Source organism: Hoplias malabaricus, chromosome Y, assembly GCF_029633855.1.
Source record: "Hoplias malabaricus isolate fHopMal1 chromosome Y, fHopMal1.hap1, whole genome shotgun sequence".
NCBI lineage: Eukaryota > Metazoa > Chordata > Actinopteri > Characiformes > Erythrinidae > Hoplias > Hoplias malabaricus.
In genome coordinates, this window is record NC_089820.1 from 55,673,197 (window position 1) to 55,692,176 (window position 18,980).

The 18,980-nt window shown below is 38.1% G+C and overlaps 2 protein-coding genes across 2 annotated transcripts; both read left to right on the plus strand.

The window, feature by feature from the left end:
- Positions 1 to 2,704: 2,704 nt before the first annotated feature.
- LOC136678467 (uncharacterized) lies at positions 2,705 to 5,445 on the plus strand. Its single transcript, XM_066656521.1, has 5 exons — positions 2,705 to 3,029; positions 3,148 to 3,258; positions 3,365 to 3,389; positions 3,490 to 3,521; positions 5,330 to 5,445. Exons 1-5 carry the CDS (start codon positions 2,705 to 2,707, stop codon positions 5,443 to 5,445), a joined length of 609 nt encoding a protein of 202 aa, XP_066512618.1.
- Positions 5,446 to 11,143: 5,698 nt separating this feature from the next.
- LOC136679731 (uncharacterized) lies at positions 11,144 to 15,904 on the plus strand. Its single transcript, XM_066658398.1, has 7 exons — positions 11,144 to 11,198; positions 11,313 to 11,630; positions 11,737 to 12,213; positions 14,969 to 15,070; positions 15,167 to 15,188; positions 15,298 to 15,332; positions 15,444 to 15,904. The coding sequence occupies exons 1-7, from the start codon at positions 11,147 to 11,149 to the stop codon at positions 15,611 to 15,613; spliced, it is 1,176 nt and encodes a 391-aa protein (XP_066514495.1). The 5' UTR covers positions 11,144 to 11,146; the 3' UTR covers positions 15,614 to 15,904.
- Positions 15,905 to 18,980: the final 3,076 nt, after the last annotated feature.

The following is an 18,980-nucleotide window of genomic DNA, read 5'->3' on the forward strand; positions in this document are numbered from 1 at the left end:
GAATTACACCTGTTCGTGCTTATCAGTCACTGTGATGTAGTGTTGTGTGCGTAAATGCCAAATAAGTGAGTAACTATATTTGATCTGTTGTTAAATGACACCACTTCATGTAAATAAGTTAGAGTTTTACTCTCCAATGTTTATGTTTTGTGCAGTAATCACTACTTAGGCACTCATTGTTTTCTATAAGATGTGAGCATGGAATGTAATAGTGATTATTCCTTTGTTTGATTACTTTACAGCCACACATAGACACACCTCTACCTACTGAAATATCTGCTGATGTGCAATGTTCTGTATTGCTCTCTTGCAAGTAAAGAGAGGAATATTTAAACACCTGCCTCTTTCCTGTGCTCTGACCGGCACCCCAGAGTGAATAACACTAATTTAAACCTCGCCTATTACAATCAATATCAGCATCCCCAACAAGGGAGATGCCATAGGTTGTTGCGTACCATAAACTAAGGAACATCAAGATGTCTGGAGATGGACTGGACCCGTAACCTTGAGATTGTTGATACTTTTCCAAAATCTTTTTTTTCATGTCCTCCAACAGTTCTTTTCTCCTCTTTCTGTTCTTCGTGCTTACTGTGGCACAGACAAGGCAAAGATTGAGTTAAGTTCTCTCTATTTTATCTGGTTTCAGGTGTGATTTTTATGTTGCCTACACTGGTTACTTGCCACAGGTGAGTTTAAACAAGCATCTCATGCTTGAAACAAATTTATTTACCCACAATTTTGAAAATGTGCCAATAGAGTTTAGCGTTAAATTAAATAAATTTTGGCTTTTTTTGTTTTGTTCCAATACACACAAAGGAAATAAACATGTGTATAACAAAACATGTGTGATTGCAAAACATTTCTAACATAATTGCCAACATTTTCGGTCATGACTGTAGGCCCAGTCTGTAGTTATTTTATTTCTTTAATTGTTTTCATTATTTTTTTTACAGTACATTTATTAAGTTTATTTGTTCATTGCTTTTTATGGAACTGTAACTGAAATAGTAAAAATGTAAACGTACAAGTTTAATAAAGTCATTAAATTAATTCAGTTGTTTGTTTAACTTTGTGTTGTGATTAGTAGTATTTTAGTAGTAATATTAACTGTAACCTTGAACCCAAAATATGCTAAAGTACTTTGAAAAATTTATTAGCTTAAAAATGGTTCCCTGAAGAACCTAAAAAGGTTTCAGATCATGTTAAATGAAACAGTTCCTCAATGACCCTTGTCATTGTCAAAGGGTTTCTCAAGGCTCCTTAAGGGGTTCCGCCAGTGTGGCAAGCTGAGGAACCCCAAAAGGTGCCTCAAGTATCCTTTAGTTTTAAGAGTGTAGGCTCCGGACCCACCGTGACCCTGAACTGGAAAAGCACTTACAGACATGCAGAAGCACAGAGTCTATCATCATTTACCTGAACTGCACCTGAGCTGTTGTTACCACCTCATGATTAAGCTCATGTATAATGAGGAAATACAGTGCTTAAAACAAGAAAATCAGCCAGGAACTAGAAGTGTATTTGTTGCCTAATTAGCATCTTCCTGGAATCTTATTTCCATTCAAACCGTCTCCCAGTGTTCTCCAGTCATTCGTAGTCACTGTTTCAGATAAAAACAGTTTATTTATTTTTTTTTAAATTCATGGCTTTTTTCTGTTGATGAATAAGGACTATATATTTGTTAATAGTTAATAGCTGTATTTTAACAGTGACGTCTGAACTTCAGTCCACAGTGATGTTTTCAGTCCACAGCTGTTTTAGTTAATCACTGCTGATGGGGTCTTGTTATGAATCTGTAAGAGATTCGCTGTTCATTGCAGCTACAATGACTCTGAAGGAGGAGTGAATATGAAGTGTGACAACAAATATAATTTCTCACTTCTGTATTTTATCACAGTGCATGAACCAGGAGAAATGATGTTTCTGCTTCTCACTCTTCTCCCCTTTTTTATTGGTGATTGCCTCGGTGAGTAATTTTCTCTGTTTTCATGTGGAGATTATCACTGTGCTGTTATTGGGAGGGTGTTCTATATCGTATTGGACTGTTGTTACCCTTCTGCAAAAACAGTTGGAGCACAGCAAGTCTGTGGCAGTTTTCTGTCTTTTTTTGTGAAAGATGTCAAACACAGTTCATTTATTCCACAAAGAAGGAAAAAACCATTACATGTGAAACAAAGAAATGGCAAATAAGCACAGATTCTAACAACATCATTGACCTGAAGTGCCCAGAAGGTTGTTACCACCTCACGATTGAGATTAAGGATGATGATGAAAAAAAATGTGAAAAAGAAAAAGATAAACCAGGCTTTTGTTTGCTAAAAGTAAAGAGTGGATTTGTTGCGTGTGTTAATCGTTATCTTCCTGGATCCTTATTTCCATTCAAACCATCTCCCAATATTCTCCAGTCGTTCATAGTCGCTGTTCCAGATGAAAGCAGTGAGTAACTATTCACTCCTTTATTATCTTCTAAAATTCTGTTTTCTGTTGATGAATAATGACTATATATAAGTTAATAGTTAATAGTTGTATTTTAACAGTGACGTCTGAACCTGAGAAAACATCTTCACTCACTGTAACTGAAGGTGAATCAGTGAATTTAAACTGCAGCTTCATCTTCACAAAACGACATGATGGAAATGCATATGTTGTTTACTGGATCAAGACCAAAGGACAGAGCAGCACCTGTTTATATTCTTATGATTTCACAATGGAGGTTATAGAGATCAATCACTACTGTAAAGTGAAAGAAACACAGTATAAACGACTCTCAAAGAGAACCATAGAGTATCTCACTCACAACATCGGGATCAGTGGAGTGATGGAGTCAGACAGTGGTCAGTACCTGTGTGCCTTACGCATGGACACAAGTAAAACAAAAAAAACAAATGTAAAGTGGAAGGTGATAGAAAGAGTTACAGTCAGTGTCAGTAAAAACAAATCACCTACAACAACCAGGACTGAGGAAACACCTGAGGAAACACATGAGGAGAAACATGAGGAGAGAACTGAAGAGAGAACTGAAGAGAGAAATGGTAAGCTACATGTATTGTACATGTGGACATGTAAGCTACACTGTTAGTTCACATATTTAAATAATTTACATTACCAGTGTTTCTAATGACTGATGCTGTGTTTGTTGTCTGTGAACAGGAAGTGATCCTCTCATGCCCTTGTACACTTCATGGCCCATAGGTCTGGCTCTTCTGTTTTCTGTTTGGGTTACATTTGCATTCCTAAGGATTAAGGCCAAGAGTTCACAAGGTAAATGTCCAGTTTGAATCTCTACGTTCATTTACATAGTCTCTAATAATAGGCACTTAATGGTTACATACAATAAGACTCTTGTTTCATAACTGTATTCCTACAGGATCTCAGTCTGTGGAGTTACAAAGGTAGGTCACAGCAGTAATGCCTTTAAATAACATGATTATTTCTGTCATTGTGAAGTCATTTCCTTTCTGTTGCATCGTCTTTTCCCTGTCACTGTTACAGCCACCAACAAGAAGCTACACCTGACGCTGACGGTGAGTTCTTCAGTCTCATGTCTTAGCATTTTCCTTTTTGATATTTTTTTCAGACTTGTATTTGAAACAGTAATGGATTTTATGTTATGTGCTTTTCACAGGCCCCCTTTACACAAACAAAAATGCAGAAGAGAGGCATTAGGATCTGTGTGGAATTATTTCACGAGGGTTTAGATCTGCTGATCATCATCTATTTACCAGAATCTGAGACATCAGTGGAAAACAAACATATTTACATATTTTGGAATGTGTCCTTGATTTGAGAAAGGCGTTATATAAATGAAACATATTATTATTGCTATTATTATTAATTGAGGTTAGATTGGCTATTTCTCTTAGCTTTTTCTGTTTTCCAACGCACACAAATATAAAAGTGAAGACTAAAGCAATCATAAATGAATGTGTTCTGTGTGAAGTGCAGCATCATCTGAAAGAGCAGGGGTGCCAGTACATTTGGCCATGACTGTACAATCTCATATGATGTGGGTGCAAGTAAAAATGATGATAAACACAGTGGAGTTTGTTGTTTTTCTTCGTTTTTTGGCCTGAACTGAAGATCTGGCTCTAAATGTCATGAAGTGTCATTGCTTAAAAAAAAAATAAACATATTTCAAGCTTCTCTTTATGGAAATATTTTGACTGTTCAATTTAATTTACAGAACCAATTCTTATAAATTCTCTGATTCATTGAAGTCAAGTGTAGTGTACTGTTCATTCACTGAGTCAGGTATCATACTCTTGTACAGACAAAGAACTTATTCACACTGTAAACATATTATTGGCAGGAAGATCCATCTTAACTTTTTATTTTATTTTTTTATTTTTGGTTTTTAATTTTAACGAAAATGAAAGAAATGAACAATAAACAAAGACCCCCTCACACTCACACACACACACACACACACACACACACAAATACAAACCTGCACCAACAACATTGAGATACACAATTCAGAGATAGTGTACATACTGATAGTGTACACTTTGTTTGTGTAAGAAATAACAGATCGCATATTTTACTCCACAGTTTCTATAATATTTACATAATTTCCACAGAGGTGTCCAAATTCCTCCCATTTTCCCTGACTATATAAGTCAGTCTTTCCAGACCTATACTTTCTGTGAGTTGCCTTATCCATTGTTGCTTAGACAGGGCCTCCATGGCTCTCTGTGCTTGAAGTAATCCCTATCTCTAAGATTGAGAGAAGTCTTTTGGGTAAATACCAAAAACACAGAGTTTAACACTTAACTTTATCATTTAAACGTTTAGTACACATTTCTGGAATGTTCTTAGCTAAAGGCTGGAGCTTGACAGGAGTCACATATGTCCTCATTTGACAGGAGCCACTTATAATGTAGCAGTTTAAACCATGTATTTATTGATCTTTCTGTGCCCTTTATAAGTTTCGTTCCAGTCGTCTTCACTTATATTTACTTGAATATCACTTCTCCACTGATCTATTCTGTTCTGAGCAGAGTGCATGGAATTAGACATCGGTAAGTTATAAGTTATATATAATATCCATTTTAACACTTGATGAGGACTGTTTCCTGGAGTAGATGAGTTACTATGACTGAGTGAACTAAGAGCTGATGTTTAACAGTTTCCTGTGACAAAATTATCTAGAAGCTCAAGTAACATTTCTCCACTTTGTGACAAATGTAAAACTGCACATTGCACTCTGGTTAATCTTTTCTGGTTTTGCTCAAATCTATATAAGGTCTGGTCAAAAGTATTCGCTTATATCTAGGATGCTGTAGTACACAGATACAGCCGGATCCAGTAATAGTGATATGTGGATATTCAGAGTCTCTGGACGATGCCTCCCAAGTCATTCAGCAGATTATGACCAGTTTGGTTGCAGCCAAAAAGATGAATCTTCTTGAACGGAAGTCCTCTTCTGTCCCTCGCTTTGCCTGTTGACTATTTGAGATGACGCATATAACTCAGATGGGAGAACTGAGATGCTCTGATCACAGAGCTCACCGATACTTTAATTCAACATGAAGTACTTTTTGGACAAACAGAAAGACCCGTAGAATGTCCTTTGTCCTTTTTTCTGTTTTATACTGTCTTCATTATCTCCCACCTCCCACAAGGGATTTGATTATATTATTTGATTTGATTTTAAGGACTGGAGTTTGAGTGTCTTTCTTCACATTTTGTCTGTTGTTATTTGTTGTGATTAAAGAAACACATAATGTATTTTACAAACAAACAAAAAAAGTAAAAAAAAACAACAGTGTCCAATGGAAATTGAGTGTACAGTTTCACATTCGTCAGGCCACTACTGTCATGTGTAATAAATGTATGTTAATGATTTTACATTTTAATTCTAAGTAAGACCTGTTATTCTATAAATTATTCATAAACACTTTACTCATAGAAGATTATTACAAATACCTTTACACTGAAACCCTGCAGACAATGTGTCTCATTCATTCATTCATTGAGAGAGAGAGAGAGAGAGAGAGATTTGATAGAATAAATGTGTACAACAGCAAAATACACATAATTGTCCAGTGTTCATTTTTTGTTAAACTTGCTTTTCATTTTCCAACAAAATGAAGGAGAAATCTCCAAAGATCAGTATCAGATGCTGGTTACATTTCTCTGCCTCTCTTGATTCAAGTGCTGATCCCAAAACACATGCAGTGATGCTAAGGTCTGGGGTTCATTACACAGTCTGCTTTTAGCTGAAGTGCTGCTAAAGAATTTTTCCCTAGGAGCTGTAACAAAAATTAGAATTAAACTACACAAAGTTAATCTCAGATTCATGTTTACTTTCTCTTAAAGCCAAGCTTTTACAAATCCAAGCCATTACAGCATTTTCCAGTGAGAGGCACTTTCATATGTTTCAACACCTCTGTATTTGCACAAGAATGAGAAGTTATGGCATTGTTGTGTTTAATTCTTCTGGGTTTAGTCCTGGTGCCATGGTGAGTGGTGATACCATGGTGAGCAATGTCCATGTTTTTGATGTTGTCCTGGCAGTGTGCTGTGGTTCTGAGAAGTTGTGATGTAACTTTGTCTACAGTTTGAATTCAGAGACAGTTTAATTTAAAGTAGATTCACTTTTAATCAGTGGCGGATCCTGGTCTTTCAAGGAGGGGAAGCTCAATTTCGGCCTAAATTCTACCCTCCGTTCCTTTTTAAGAAAATGATCTGTGACCCTGTCGTACCAACAAGGCGTCTTTTCCAGGGACTTGACTAGTGTCCTCTCAGTGGCCAGCAGAGCTAGGCTTAAACGGCCTTGGCCCATGTGAAGTGTGTCCGCCTGTGAGTGCTTTGTGGCGGTGGGGGGGCTCAGCAGCACCCGCTGGACAGAAACTGCGATAGAAGTCAGAAAGAGTGATAGAAGTCAGTCTCCAAACACAAGCAGCTACAAAAAACTCCCCCAGAAATAGAAGCTCGATTTGTCGCTAGTCGTTTTTAACAAAGAAAATGCCGCTTAGAGAACTTCTCCGGTTCAACTCAGAACAGAATGAAAATGTAATGCTCCCACGGATCTTTACACCAAAGGATTGCTGATTCGCTCATTTCGCTGTCAATCAAAAAGGGATTCAGCCTCAGACAGATCATCCAATCATCATGCAGATCCCCAGAGACGCTGAGCGTCCGATGGGCGGGACAAAGCCCAGCATTTATCCAATCACTCGTCTTGTTTTGCTGCACTTCGGTGCTTCGCAATTGAACGCCGTGGACGCTCAGCGTCCGCACTGTTTAAAGCACTGTGAAGGGAATGATTGAGAGGAAAGCCGCGTCTTTACCAGTGATAAGAAGCTGATTCTGAACAAAAGTTGAGCGCGTTGTAGTGCATACTTATTCAGTGACATGTACACACAACAGTATATATGTGATCACTTATTTTTTTACATTTTAGGGGAAGCTGAGCTACCCTTGCAGTCTTAGAGCAATCGCCTCTGCCTTTAATATACGTTTTTTCTTAATCTGCAGTATTTCTTTTCACCTTTCAACAAGTGGCATTTTCACACTTTCAGTTAATAAGTAATGTAATGTAATGTAAGTAAAAGTAATGCTTTCACTAGGCATGCACTGGTTTGACTTTTTCAGTTTGATGCGATACATACATTTTGCATATTGATACCCCATTTTGATCAGATACCATTGTTGAATTAATTCATTCATTCATTATCTGTAACCCTTATCCAGTTCAGGGTCGCGGTGGGTCCAGAACCTACCTGGAATCACTGGGCGCAAGGCGGGAATACACCCTGGAGGGGGCGCCAGTCTTTCACAGGGCAACACACACACACGGACATTCACTCACACCTACGGACACTTTTGAGTCACCAATCCACCTACCAACGTGTTTTTTTTTTTTTTTTTTTGGACTGTGGGAGAAAACTAGAGCACCCGGAGGAAACCAACGTGGACACGGGGAGAACACACAAACTCCTCACAGACAATCACCCGGAGCGGGAACTGAACCCACAACCTCCAGGTCCCTGGAGCTGTGTGACTGTGACACTACCTGCTGCGCCACCGTGCTGCCCACCATTGTTGAAACTAACAAATAAATTAACTAAACACAATATAACAAATTAACACAGAGATATAAATGTACTGAAATGCTATTTGTTTGTCACGAAAATACACAATTGTGCAGGACTTATGCAGGCTCAGCATTCAACTTCAAGATAACAAAGGAGTGAAACTTAAATGTGGATCGAAACCTCTTAAAATTAAATGTATCAACAAAAAATGAAAAGTAGATTCACTTTATTACAAACAGTAATAAACATTACTTTTAAATGTTTGGTGTAAACAGAAATCCGAAATAAAATCTAGCAGCTGAACCTGAGAATAAACAAATACAGATGATCAGACACTGTAAACATGCAACCATTTAGTGCTAATAAAATATGAATATATATTCATTCATTCATTCATTCATTATCTGTTATCCAATATGAATATATATAATATTCATAAATATTTAGTGCAAATATTCAAAATAAAATCTAGCAGCTGAACCTTAGATATAAAAAGTAACTTTGTCAAATACAAGCAGTGATCATATATTGTAAACCTGTTGTAGTGGATATGATGAATGTGTATTAATTTCTAATAAGAAATTTTGACTTTCTGAAGATGTGATTTTAAATACCCAACCTTTCGCTAGTTTTGAGAGACATCTCCAAAAAAGATCGGAATGTAAGATTAGCATCCAGAGCAGGCTCGTAAAACCTCACTTCAGGACGTTTACGACCCAAGGTCCCAGGGTCAAGAGGAGAATCTCAGCAAAGTGCAGAGAGACAAACAGACTGAAATTTGATTAAAACTGTTCTCTCACACCTTTTGAAAGATTGTTAAACAAAACAATCACAAACCTTAATTCCCATTGGTTTAAAACAATTTGAAGTTACATATGTGCACAACTGTTTGGGATTAATCCCGTTTTGACAATCAAAATAGGTGGAATTAATTTTCATGTGTTTAAAGTCATTTTCGTTTATATGAATCTATGTAGAACCAAGGTAGTCACATACTATGTGTTTAGTTGGTTAATAATTATATAGAACATGGTTGTCTTTTTCTTAATGATATTACTTTGTGTTAACATATAATCTTTTATATTGCAAAGTATTCACTCAGGGATGGTCAAGTCTTTGTCTTGTCAAGTGTCATAAATTCTATGTGATGCCACTCCCAAGGTACAGGAAACAGCCAATCAGGAGCAAGAAAGGCTCCAATTCTCTCTCATTGAGGACAAATCAGGTATTCGGGGCGGGTTTTCTAAACTCTGGTTAAAAACCTGTGGCGCCAAATGACACAAGCTTTTCTGAGATTTTCGAGCTTTTTAAGCTTTTTGGGCTTCTGCCCCTTTTTCTCCGATGTTCGACTCTTCACTTCAAGGCTCCAGACACTTGGGGCGTTGTCTCTTTTAGCTTTTTCAAGGCTAAAAGAGTAAAATGACCTGAGTTTTGGAAATGACTCTGCAGGCGTCAGACTCATGGCTTTCTTAAACAGTCTTGGACCTTTAAAGCGTGGTCCAGATAGAAACTACAGATTAAGAAGAGCTATAGTTTAACCCTCGCAAAATTTCAACGCCACACCCAGAGCATGAAGGCAACCTTCCAAACGACGACAACGCCACAAAGAGGACGGCTGCACGCACCCTCAGAATCATCTTCTGAGATGAGGCCCCAGGAGAGACCTGCATGGATATGTCTCTCTTTCACAAGGCGGCAGATCAGTGACGACGAAGAATCCCCACAGAGACCTTCAGAACACCACCAGCTCCGACGGCTGCGTCTGAAAGCCTCGGGAGAAAATGAACGCACGCGGATGCAACCTACAAGGCCCGCGTCTGCAATTCTCCAGGAAGTAATGCCAGAAGGCACCGTCAGCGACATGCTCCCTGTCCATCTCCGGATACATAAGGTCACATGGTCTCATGTCTCTCATGGCTCATGGGTTGGTACTGAAAGTTGCTGGGATAAACAATAGCCTTTCTTAGAACTTAGGACAATAATTATCATAGAGAAATTCCCTCATATATTAATCTCACTGTTCCCTCATGTATTGCTGTAATCCATTTCATTATTTGAATGTCTAATTAATATTCATTATTTGATATTACAATTAATAAACCAGTTGTGTGATAAAACCAATCCTTGGTTATTTGTTTGTGTGTGCACCTTTCTTGTATGGAATTATAATTTCTAATTCACATTCAATTTCAGAGTCAAGAACCCACAGCGGATCAATGAGCATAATTCATTAATAATAGTTAATTCTAGCTAATTCTGCTGTATAATATGTGAAGATGACCTACTTGTCTAAGCTAAAATTAAGACAGGTTAAGACACTACATATTAGTTAATGGCTCCCAAACATGGAGCTTAGCAAAATGAATTAAATAATTAATTATGAATAAAATAATAATTAATTATCATTGACTCCGCTATGTAGTGCTAATGCCACCGCAACGTGTGCATACTATTTCCACTACACTGTAAACATTAAGTGCAGTCTCACACCAGGGCCTGTGGTTGCCCTGAATGCTCATTTGAACAATAGTGACATGTTCTTTCTCAGGAAAATAAGCATTTCTGCTCTCTGTTTTATGTCTGTTTCTTTTCTCATCCACAATGTTGGAAACTGTGCTGAACAATCACTCACTTTCTACACTAGTGCAGGGGGCCCAGAGGTATTTAGTGGCAGTGGCAGCAACTCAGGGTAACTGAACTATTTTTGACTCTCTGGTATTGGTAAGGATTGTCTGAGGCAGGGATTGCTTCTCAGTAAAAAGATCTATGCAGATGAAAGCAGGTTGATGTGCCATCAATGTATAGTGAGGCTCACAACACAAACAAATTAAAATGAATGGATTGGTCTATTTATTCAATACCTGATCCAGCTAATTTTGTTAATATTAAGACCATTATCTGATCATAATATTGGATCGGTGCATCCTTAGTTTTTAAGTCCACAGCTGTTTTAGTTAATCACTGCTGATGGGGTCCTGCTATGAATCTGTAAGAGATTCACTGTTCATTGCAGCTACATTGACCCTGAAGGAGGCGTGAAAAGGAAGTGTGACTACAATTCTTCATTCTCACTTCTCTATTTTATTACAGTGCATGAAGGAGGAGAAATGGCGTTTCTGTTTCTCACTCTTCTCCTCTTTTTTCTTGGTGACTGCCTCGGTGAGTAATTTTCTCTGTTTTCATTAAATTGTGGCAGTTGTCTTTTTTGTGAAAGATGTCTGTTCTACAGAGAGTTTGTCTCAAACTTATAGTAATGTCTTTTTCCTCCCTAAGGTCAAACACAGTTCATTTATTCGACAAAGGAGGAAAAACCTATTACATGTGAAACAAAGAAATGGCAAATAAGCACAGATTCTAACAACATCATCGACCTGAACTGCCCAGAAGAGTGTTATCTCCTCAAAATTCAGCTTAAGGAGGATGATGAAAAAAAATGTGAAAAAGAGAAAGATAAACCAGACTTTTGTTTGCTAAAAGTAAAGAGTGGATTTTTTGCGTGTGTTAATCGTTATCTTCCTGGATTCTTATTTCCATTCAAAACATCTCCCAATGTTCTCCAGTCGTTCATAGTCGCTGTTCCAGATAAAAACAGTGAGTAACTTTTCACTCCTTTATTATCTTCTAAAATTCATGGCTGTTTTCTGTTGATGAATAATGACTATATATAAGTTAATAGTTAATAGTTGTATTTTAACAGTGACGTCTGAACCTGAGAAAACATCTTCACTCACTGTAACTGAAGGTGAATCAGTGAATTTAAACTGCAGCTTCACCTTCACAAAAGAACATCATGGACCAGCATTTGTTGTTTACTGGATCAAGACCAAAGGACAGAGCGGCACCTGTTTATATTCTTATGATTTTTCAGCGGAGGGTGTAACTGTTGGTCACCACTGTGAAGTGGAAGAAACACTGAATAAACGACTCTCAAACAGAACCATAGAGAAGCTCACTCACAACATCGGGATCAGTGGAGTGATGGAGTCAGACAGTGGTCAGTACCTGTGTGCCTTACACACGGACACAAGTAAAACAGATAAAAATACAAATGTAAAGTGGAAGGTGATAGAAAGAGTTACAGTCAGTGTCGGTAAAGACAAAAGACTTCAGTCACCGGAAACAACCAGAACTGAGGAAACACCTAAGGAACCACAAGTGGAGAAACATAAACATGGTGAGTTTGAAAAGTTCCATATCACAAATCTTTGGCAAACTTTGGAGACGCAAATTCTCAAATTACATGTTGATTTTCTACATTCTTTCTGCCATATTTAAATCTGCTTGTTTATAAAGGCTGTGTTAACGTATTATCACTTAGAAAACCCACAAACCTGTCATTTGACCAGGGTGTGCAAATTGTGCAAGTGTCTATATGTGCAGTATGTATCTGAGAGGGGATTACAGTTTTTCTTGACTGTTAAACACATTTCCTGAAGCTCTAAACACAAGCCCATAATGTCTTACCCAGTTCCCCAAATGTCCTCTTTCAGGTCAAAATGAAGCTCTCTATTCAAACCACTCACTCTCGCTGATAAACCAAACTTTGTCTTGAATTGTGAACTCAAGCCCTCAAGGTCCATGGTGAGAGTAATTCAGAACAATACCACAAAACCTGGCAATAAGTAATGCATATATGTTTCTCCCTTTAAAAACTTGATGAATGCAACAAAAGACACTCAATCTATACATTTACACCTTTTGTATTCTACAATCTACTGTACAATACAATACACCAAGCAACAACAACAACAAATATTCTGCCCCAGAATCTTGTCTTTGGTCTTAGTTAGTCCAGAGAATCCCATCAATCCCATCCCATATATTTTATTTTTCCCACAAAAACAGTGTACACAGTGTACATCCCAACCAACACAAACTCACACATACAGTGGTCTACATACACAACAACAGAAGCGTTTACTGTATACAGTTACAGTACGAAAAATGCTGCATCCTCTCTTCTGTTTCCATCTGGCCACAGCACCTCATCCACACCACAAGCAATGTTTTCTCTGGCCAAGCAGCGAGGGAAATATCGAAGCATATATAGTAGGACGAATGAACTGGTGTTCCACTGCAGCCACCTCTAGCTCAAGGACTCTCTGAAACACACAAGACATAGACATGGAGTGGTCACTGCAGTGATTACATTATGATTAAAATACTGAAATATGTATAATGTATAGTGTTGAGATCATGCATCAATTGTGGGATTGTATATGACTTACTTGCACACAGTTATATCGCAATTCCTTTAACTCTTTCTAAATAGTGTTCAAATAGCACCCTGTAGACCTGTTCCATCCTCTGTTTTTTCTGCGCAAGACACAGTCCAGCGTTCATAAGCTTACCCTATCCATATTTTGAAATATCTCATTTTTTAAAATTATTTTACATTGTATTTGGCGTAATGTTATACCGTTATTTTCTAGGACCATGTTTATGATTTCAGTTTCCTGTTCAGGAGACAGAAGACGTTCTCGTGCTGGTAATCTTCCAGTTCTGCTGTACAAATAGTAAAATACTGTAACTACTGTGTAGGAATATAAAATAGGAAAACATCTCCCAAATACCTGAAACATACTTTATTTTTACAGTCCTACGGATCAGTCCACAGGCGATGTGGACACAGGCCGCACTACTGTACTCATCGAGTACTGCATTGATGTGCAGTACTGCAGTCTTCTAGTGAGAGTAGATTTCTTACCTATTCTCATTTTGGAAAGTCTGGATGGTTGATGGAGGTAGTTTACCTGCTCAAATTTGGCTGTACTCTTTGTCCAGCCTCCCTCATTGTTAGACCATGGTCAATTAAAGTGAATCAGATCTCATCAGAGATCACGCTCCTTGGCCTTCCTTGTCCTCCCCGTCCTCCTCCTCTTCCCCTGACTCCTCTGGCTCTGCTTCTGTTGGTATCCATTTCTCTAAAACAGAAGAGCTCACCTGTTGCCTTTTCATACTAAAGCTCTGATTGCTAATCGTAAAACTGTGTGACAGGTGTTTGCTCATGTGATGAGTCAGTGTGCATAGTAGGGCAATTAACTTTAGAATTTTGAATAACACTGTGTTCCTTGTGAAAACAAGAGATTTTCTTCATGAAAATTGTGCCAAATGCTGAAAGTTGTGTGTAGTGTTTTAAAAACAGTGTGTTTTAGAACTGCAGTTGGAGTGTAAAGCAGGAATTGTGTTTGTAGTTTAGCAGAATTGGTTCAGGGGGTTGGTGCATGAGTTACATGTTCTGGTCGTTGTGTCTGAAGTACCAGTATTTGTGTGCAAACAATTGAGAAAAACTGTAAAATGTTTTCAGAATAAAAAATAAGAAGAAACTGGAAAAAACTGAAACTAATTTGTTAGAAACATTAGAGACTAATCCACAATGAAATAGTTTGTAATATACTTTGAAATTATTACATTAAGTAATGTGCAATTTTTTGTCATTGTACAATGTATAACAAGATATGCCATCTGCATTTAACTCATCTGTGGCAGTGAACACACACACACACACACACACACACTAGTACACCCAGAGCAGCGGGCAGCCATCCCTGGCACCTAGGGAGCAGTTGCGGGTTCAGTGCCTTGCTCAAGGGCACCTCAGGTATGGATTGAGGGACTCCCACTGTCCCCAGTTATCCTGCCGGTCGTGGGAATCGAACCAATGACCTTTCAGTCCTCTTCTCTAACCATTAGGCCACGGCAGCCCTCATATACAGTCTCACACTGCTGTTTATCCAAATGACAAGCTAGACCCTGAGACCTGACTCAAGGGCTACATCACCACTGAGATACAAGGTTTTAGTTTGACAGTGATAATATACACTCTGTATCTTAGGAGGAATATATATGACCCTGACTGTTAATGTAGTATATTGTTTTACTGATTGTGTTTCTGGTTTTTGATGTTTGTTAATGCTCTGTATTCACAGGTTCTAAACTCCTGTCTGTGTACATTGCTGTGCCTGTTTTACTGTGTGTCCTGCTGGTTGTTGTAGTTGTGTTTATAAAGAAGAGGAGGAGGATCTCACAAGGTCAGCACACTGAAGAAACAGCTAAACCCTCTGAACTTTATCTGCTGCTGTCAGGCGTCATTAGTGCAGTCAGTAAAGGTTTTCTTTGTGTTTCAGGGTCTCAGTCTGCACAGAAAAGGTAAGACACTGTAGTTATATTCATCTTCACTTTACACAAACATGACTTCAACTACTGCATTACGAGTTCCTCATTTCTGTGTCATCACCGTTTCCTCTGACTACTGCAGCTGCCACAGCAGAGAAGACACTCTTTACATGGACTGTAAGTGGTTTTACATTTTTGTCACCTCTCTTTTGCCTTTTCTTTTTTTTTAACCCTTGACTGCTCAGACTCATGTCTGTAAAAGTCATTCTCCCCCCGTGCTGTGTCCAGGTTCTCCATATGCCATTGGGACAGGGGAGGAAGAGCATCATTTTGCCCCCAAGAACTTGTATTCCGAGATGTCTGATCCAGGCTGTAAAGAATCTACACCTGCCCCTGACCCGTATTCATTTATTCGACTCAACAGTTTGTACGAGTCTGGTGTAGCAGAGCACAACTAACCTTTTTAAGACAAGGGGTCTGTATCCTCCACAGTGACGGTGGCTTGCATGCTATATCAGTATTCTAGGATTTATTTTGAAAAATATATACAGGAAGGACTGGCGCCCCCTCCAGGGTGTGTTCCTGCATTGCTCCCAGTGATTCAGGATAGGCTCCGGACCCACCGCGACCCAGAATTGGATAAGCGGGTTCAGACAATGAATGAATAAATGAATATACAGGAAGGAAGTGCTTAAATGCTTTTGTCAAACTGAAATATTTTATGTTTTTGAATGTCTTTAATTTTTACTGTGTTTTTATTATCCAAAAAGAGTAAAATAATTAAATAGATACTAAATCAAATGGCTCTTTATTTCAGGTCAGTTTTTTGTGTGTTGTGTTGTTTTTGTGTGGTCTGTTGTACATAGGGTCCTGGGGTAGTACCTCAGGGAGAATCAGAAATCATCATTGAGAGAGCAGTGGAGGCCTTAAGGAAGTGAGCTTAATGCCGGAGGGTCACTGGTTCAATTCGAAGAACCAGCAGGAAAACAATAAATCCACAGCTGAAGTGCCCATGAGCAAACGCACCTAACCCCCAAACTGCTCCCAAGCGCAGAGGACTTTGGCAGCCCTCTGCTTTGGTTGTGTGTGTGTTTACTGCCCCTGAAGTGTGTTTGAGGAACTGCTCACGTGTGTGTGTGTGTGTGTGTGTGTGTGTTCACTCCCAAGGATGGGTTAAATGCAGAGAATCAAATACTCTAAAGGGATTAATAAAGGTGATTCTTCTTATATATGTGTTTGTGTGATGAGATGTGATGTGTGTGTTGTGTGATGGTAAAGAGATGGTTTTTCAGTAAGAATTTAAACATTATGGCTGTGTCTAGAGAGATCGGCATCTATCAGATAAACTGCAGGAACATTAATGTGGGGTGCACTAGTTTCTCCTCAGAGAAAACTACAGGCAAATGTCTCTGGAGAGGCCTCTTACTCAGAACTCATAAATAAATGTGTGGACTTTAATTACTGTAAAGTTGTCATTAAACAGAATAATGTTCCTGTAATATGATTGTGACCACTACAGCAGTGAATAACATATAGAACAATTATTCCATGAGGTGCGCTGTAAAGATGCACATTTAAAACAGGGCTTTGCACTTGATTAGTTAAAGAAATGTATATTTTAATAACAGGGGACAAAATAATCAGAAGTTCACTGTAAAAATTAAGAACACTTCTGTCATCCAGTAGATGGCGCTACTGCTAAAAAAGTTTCTCCGAATTACCCTCCTGTTACAGCAGGTGGCGCTGCTTCACCATTTATCTCTGCTGCTTTAAACCGTCTGCTAGAGTCTCTATTTCAGAGTAATACATAAATACATAGAAAAACAAGCTATTAACGTTGTATCACTTCTCTTTTTGATCCAGTTTATTTCTATTACATCTCTTCTATTCCTGTAAATGTTGGTGGAGCTGTTTTTACAAAAAGGTTCGATTTGTGCTGAACACATTTCAGTTTCTGTGGCAACAGACCACAAACATCAACAACTTCAAACTATTTAGCAATGTATGCTAGCTATAATTCCTCTTTAATTTTAATATGTGATATTTTACATTGCAGCTGGTTAAATTAAATAATCGTTAAAACCTGTCTTGTAACATATGTCATGAATAAGTTTAATGAAATATAATTGAGCAAATGAACAAGAAGAGTGCAATATTTACATTTTATCACACAATATATGCCATTAAACATCCAACCCAACCCAGGCTGGTATTGATGCCAACACAGATACTGTTATTTGGAATAGTTTTTAAATCAGATTTAGAAAGGGCAAATAAAAATGTTTAAAATATCTATGTATAACTATTTCATTTATATTTAATTCATAATAATTATATTCATTTGACAATAATATTTATTTAAAATAATTAAATAAATATGGCATTCTATCATTCAAATAATTACAGGAAATGTACAGTCATGTGAAAAAGTTAGAACACCCCATGAAAGCCTTTGTCTTTTTGAACATTTTAAACATATGGACATTTGAGCTTCATTTGAACAGCACTGAGAAATGGAGCTTAAATAAATAAACAAACAAAACTGGAGAAATTAAATATAAACATAAGTTGTAAATTGTAATGAACAAATGTACATTTCTCAGGAGGAAAAACTTAGGACACGCCTACATTTATTATGGTTTAAAATGTCTATATTTAGAATCAGCTGCAAATGACTAGACCATCGTTAAAGAGGACATTAGAGGAGGTCCTTATTTAAGCCTCAGACATTAGTTGGATTTGCCATTGAATGTTGAAGTGAGTGGTATCATCATTGCAAAATATAAAGAGCTCTCTGAGGCCTTCAGAAAGAAGGTTATAGATGTATATGAGCCTGGGAAGGGATGTAAAAAGATCTCAGAACAATTAGAAATCAGGCACTCCACTGTCCGGAATATAATTTACAAGATGAGAACATTTAAACCAACTGCCAGTGAGGCCAGGTCAAGCCATCCTCGTAAGAGCAGTCCAAGAGAAGACCACAAGGTGTGTGAAGAAGTCTCCAACAATCCTAAAATATCAGGTAGCTCTTACCAAAGTTGATGTCAAGGTACATGCATCTACCATCAGGAAAAGACTGCACAAGTTTGATTTTCATAGGTGGTGTGCAATTAAAGTTTGCCAGAGAGAACAGAGACAAAGACCAGGACTTCGTGAACAATGTGCTTTGGACAGATGACTCCAAAGCTGAATTATTTGGGTACAGTAAAAGAAGATAGTACTGATGAAAACCAACACAGCATTTGAGCACAAGAACCCCGTATCAGCTTGTGAAGCACAGACGTGGAAATGTCATGGTTTGGGGTTGCGTTGCTGCAGCAGGGTGTGGCAAGCTCTCCATCACAGAATCTACTATGAATTCTTCACTGTATCAGAGGGTGCTTGAGACTAGAGGAAAATGTGAGACTATCTTTCCAAAAACTGAAGCCGAAGTGGACGTGGACCATGACCCAAAACATTCCAGTAAATTCACAGGCTCAAAAATAAGAAATGGAGAGTTCTGGAACAGCCAAATCAGACCCTGGATCTTAATCCTGCTGAGATGCTGTGGGGTGATCTGTGCATTCAAGAAACCCCTCAAACATCACACAGCTGAAATAATTCTTCATGGAGGAATGGGGAGACACCACCTCCCAGTCGATGTCGGAGACTAGTAGCTGGTTACAGGAAACATCTAATTGAGGTTATTTCAGCCAAAGGGGGAAATACCAGCTATTAGGGCATAGGGTGTCCTAACTTTTTCCTCACAAGAAATGTAAATTTTTGTTCACTACACTTTACAACATATGTTTATAAGATATAAGAAAAGACAAAGATATAAGAAAA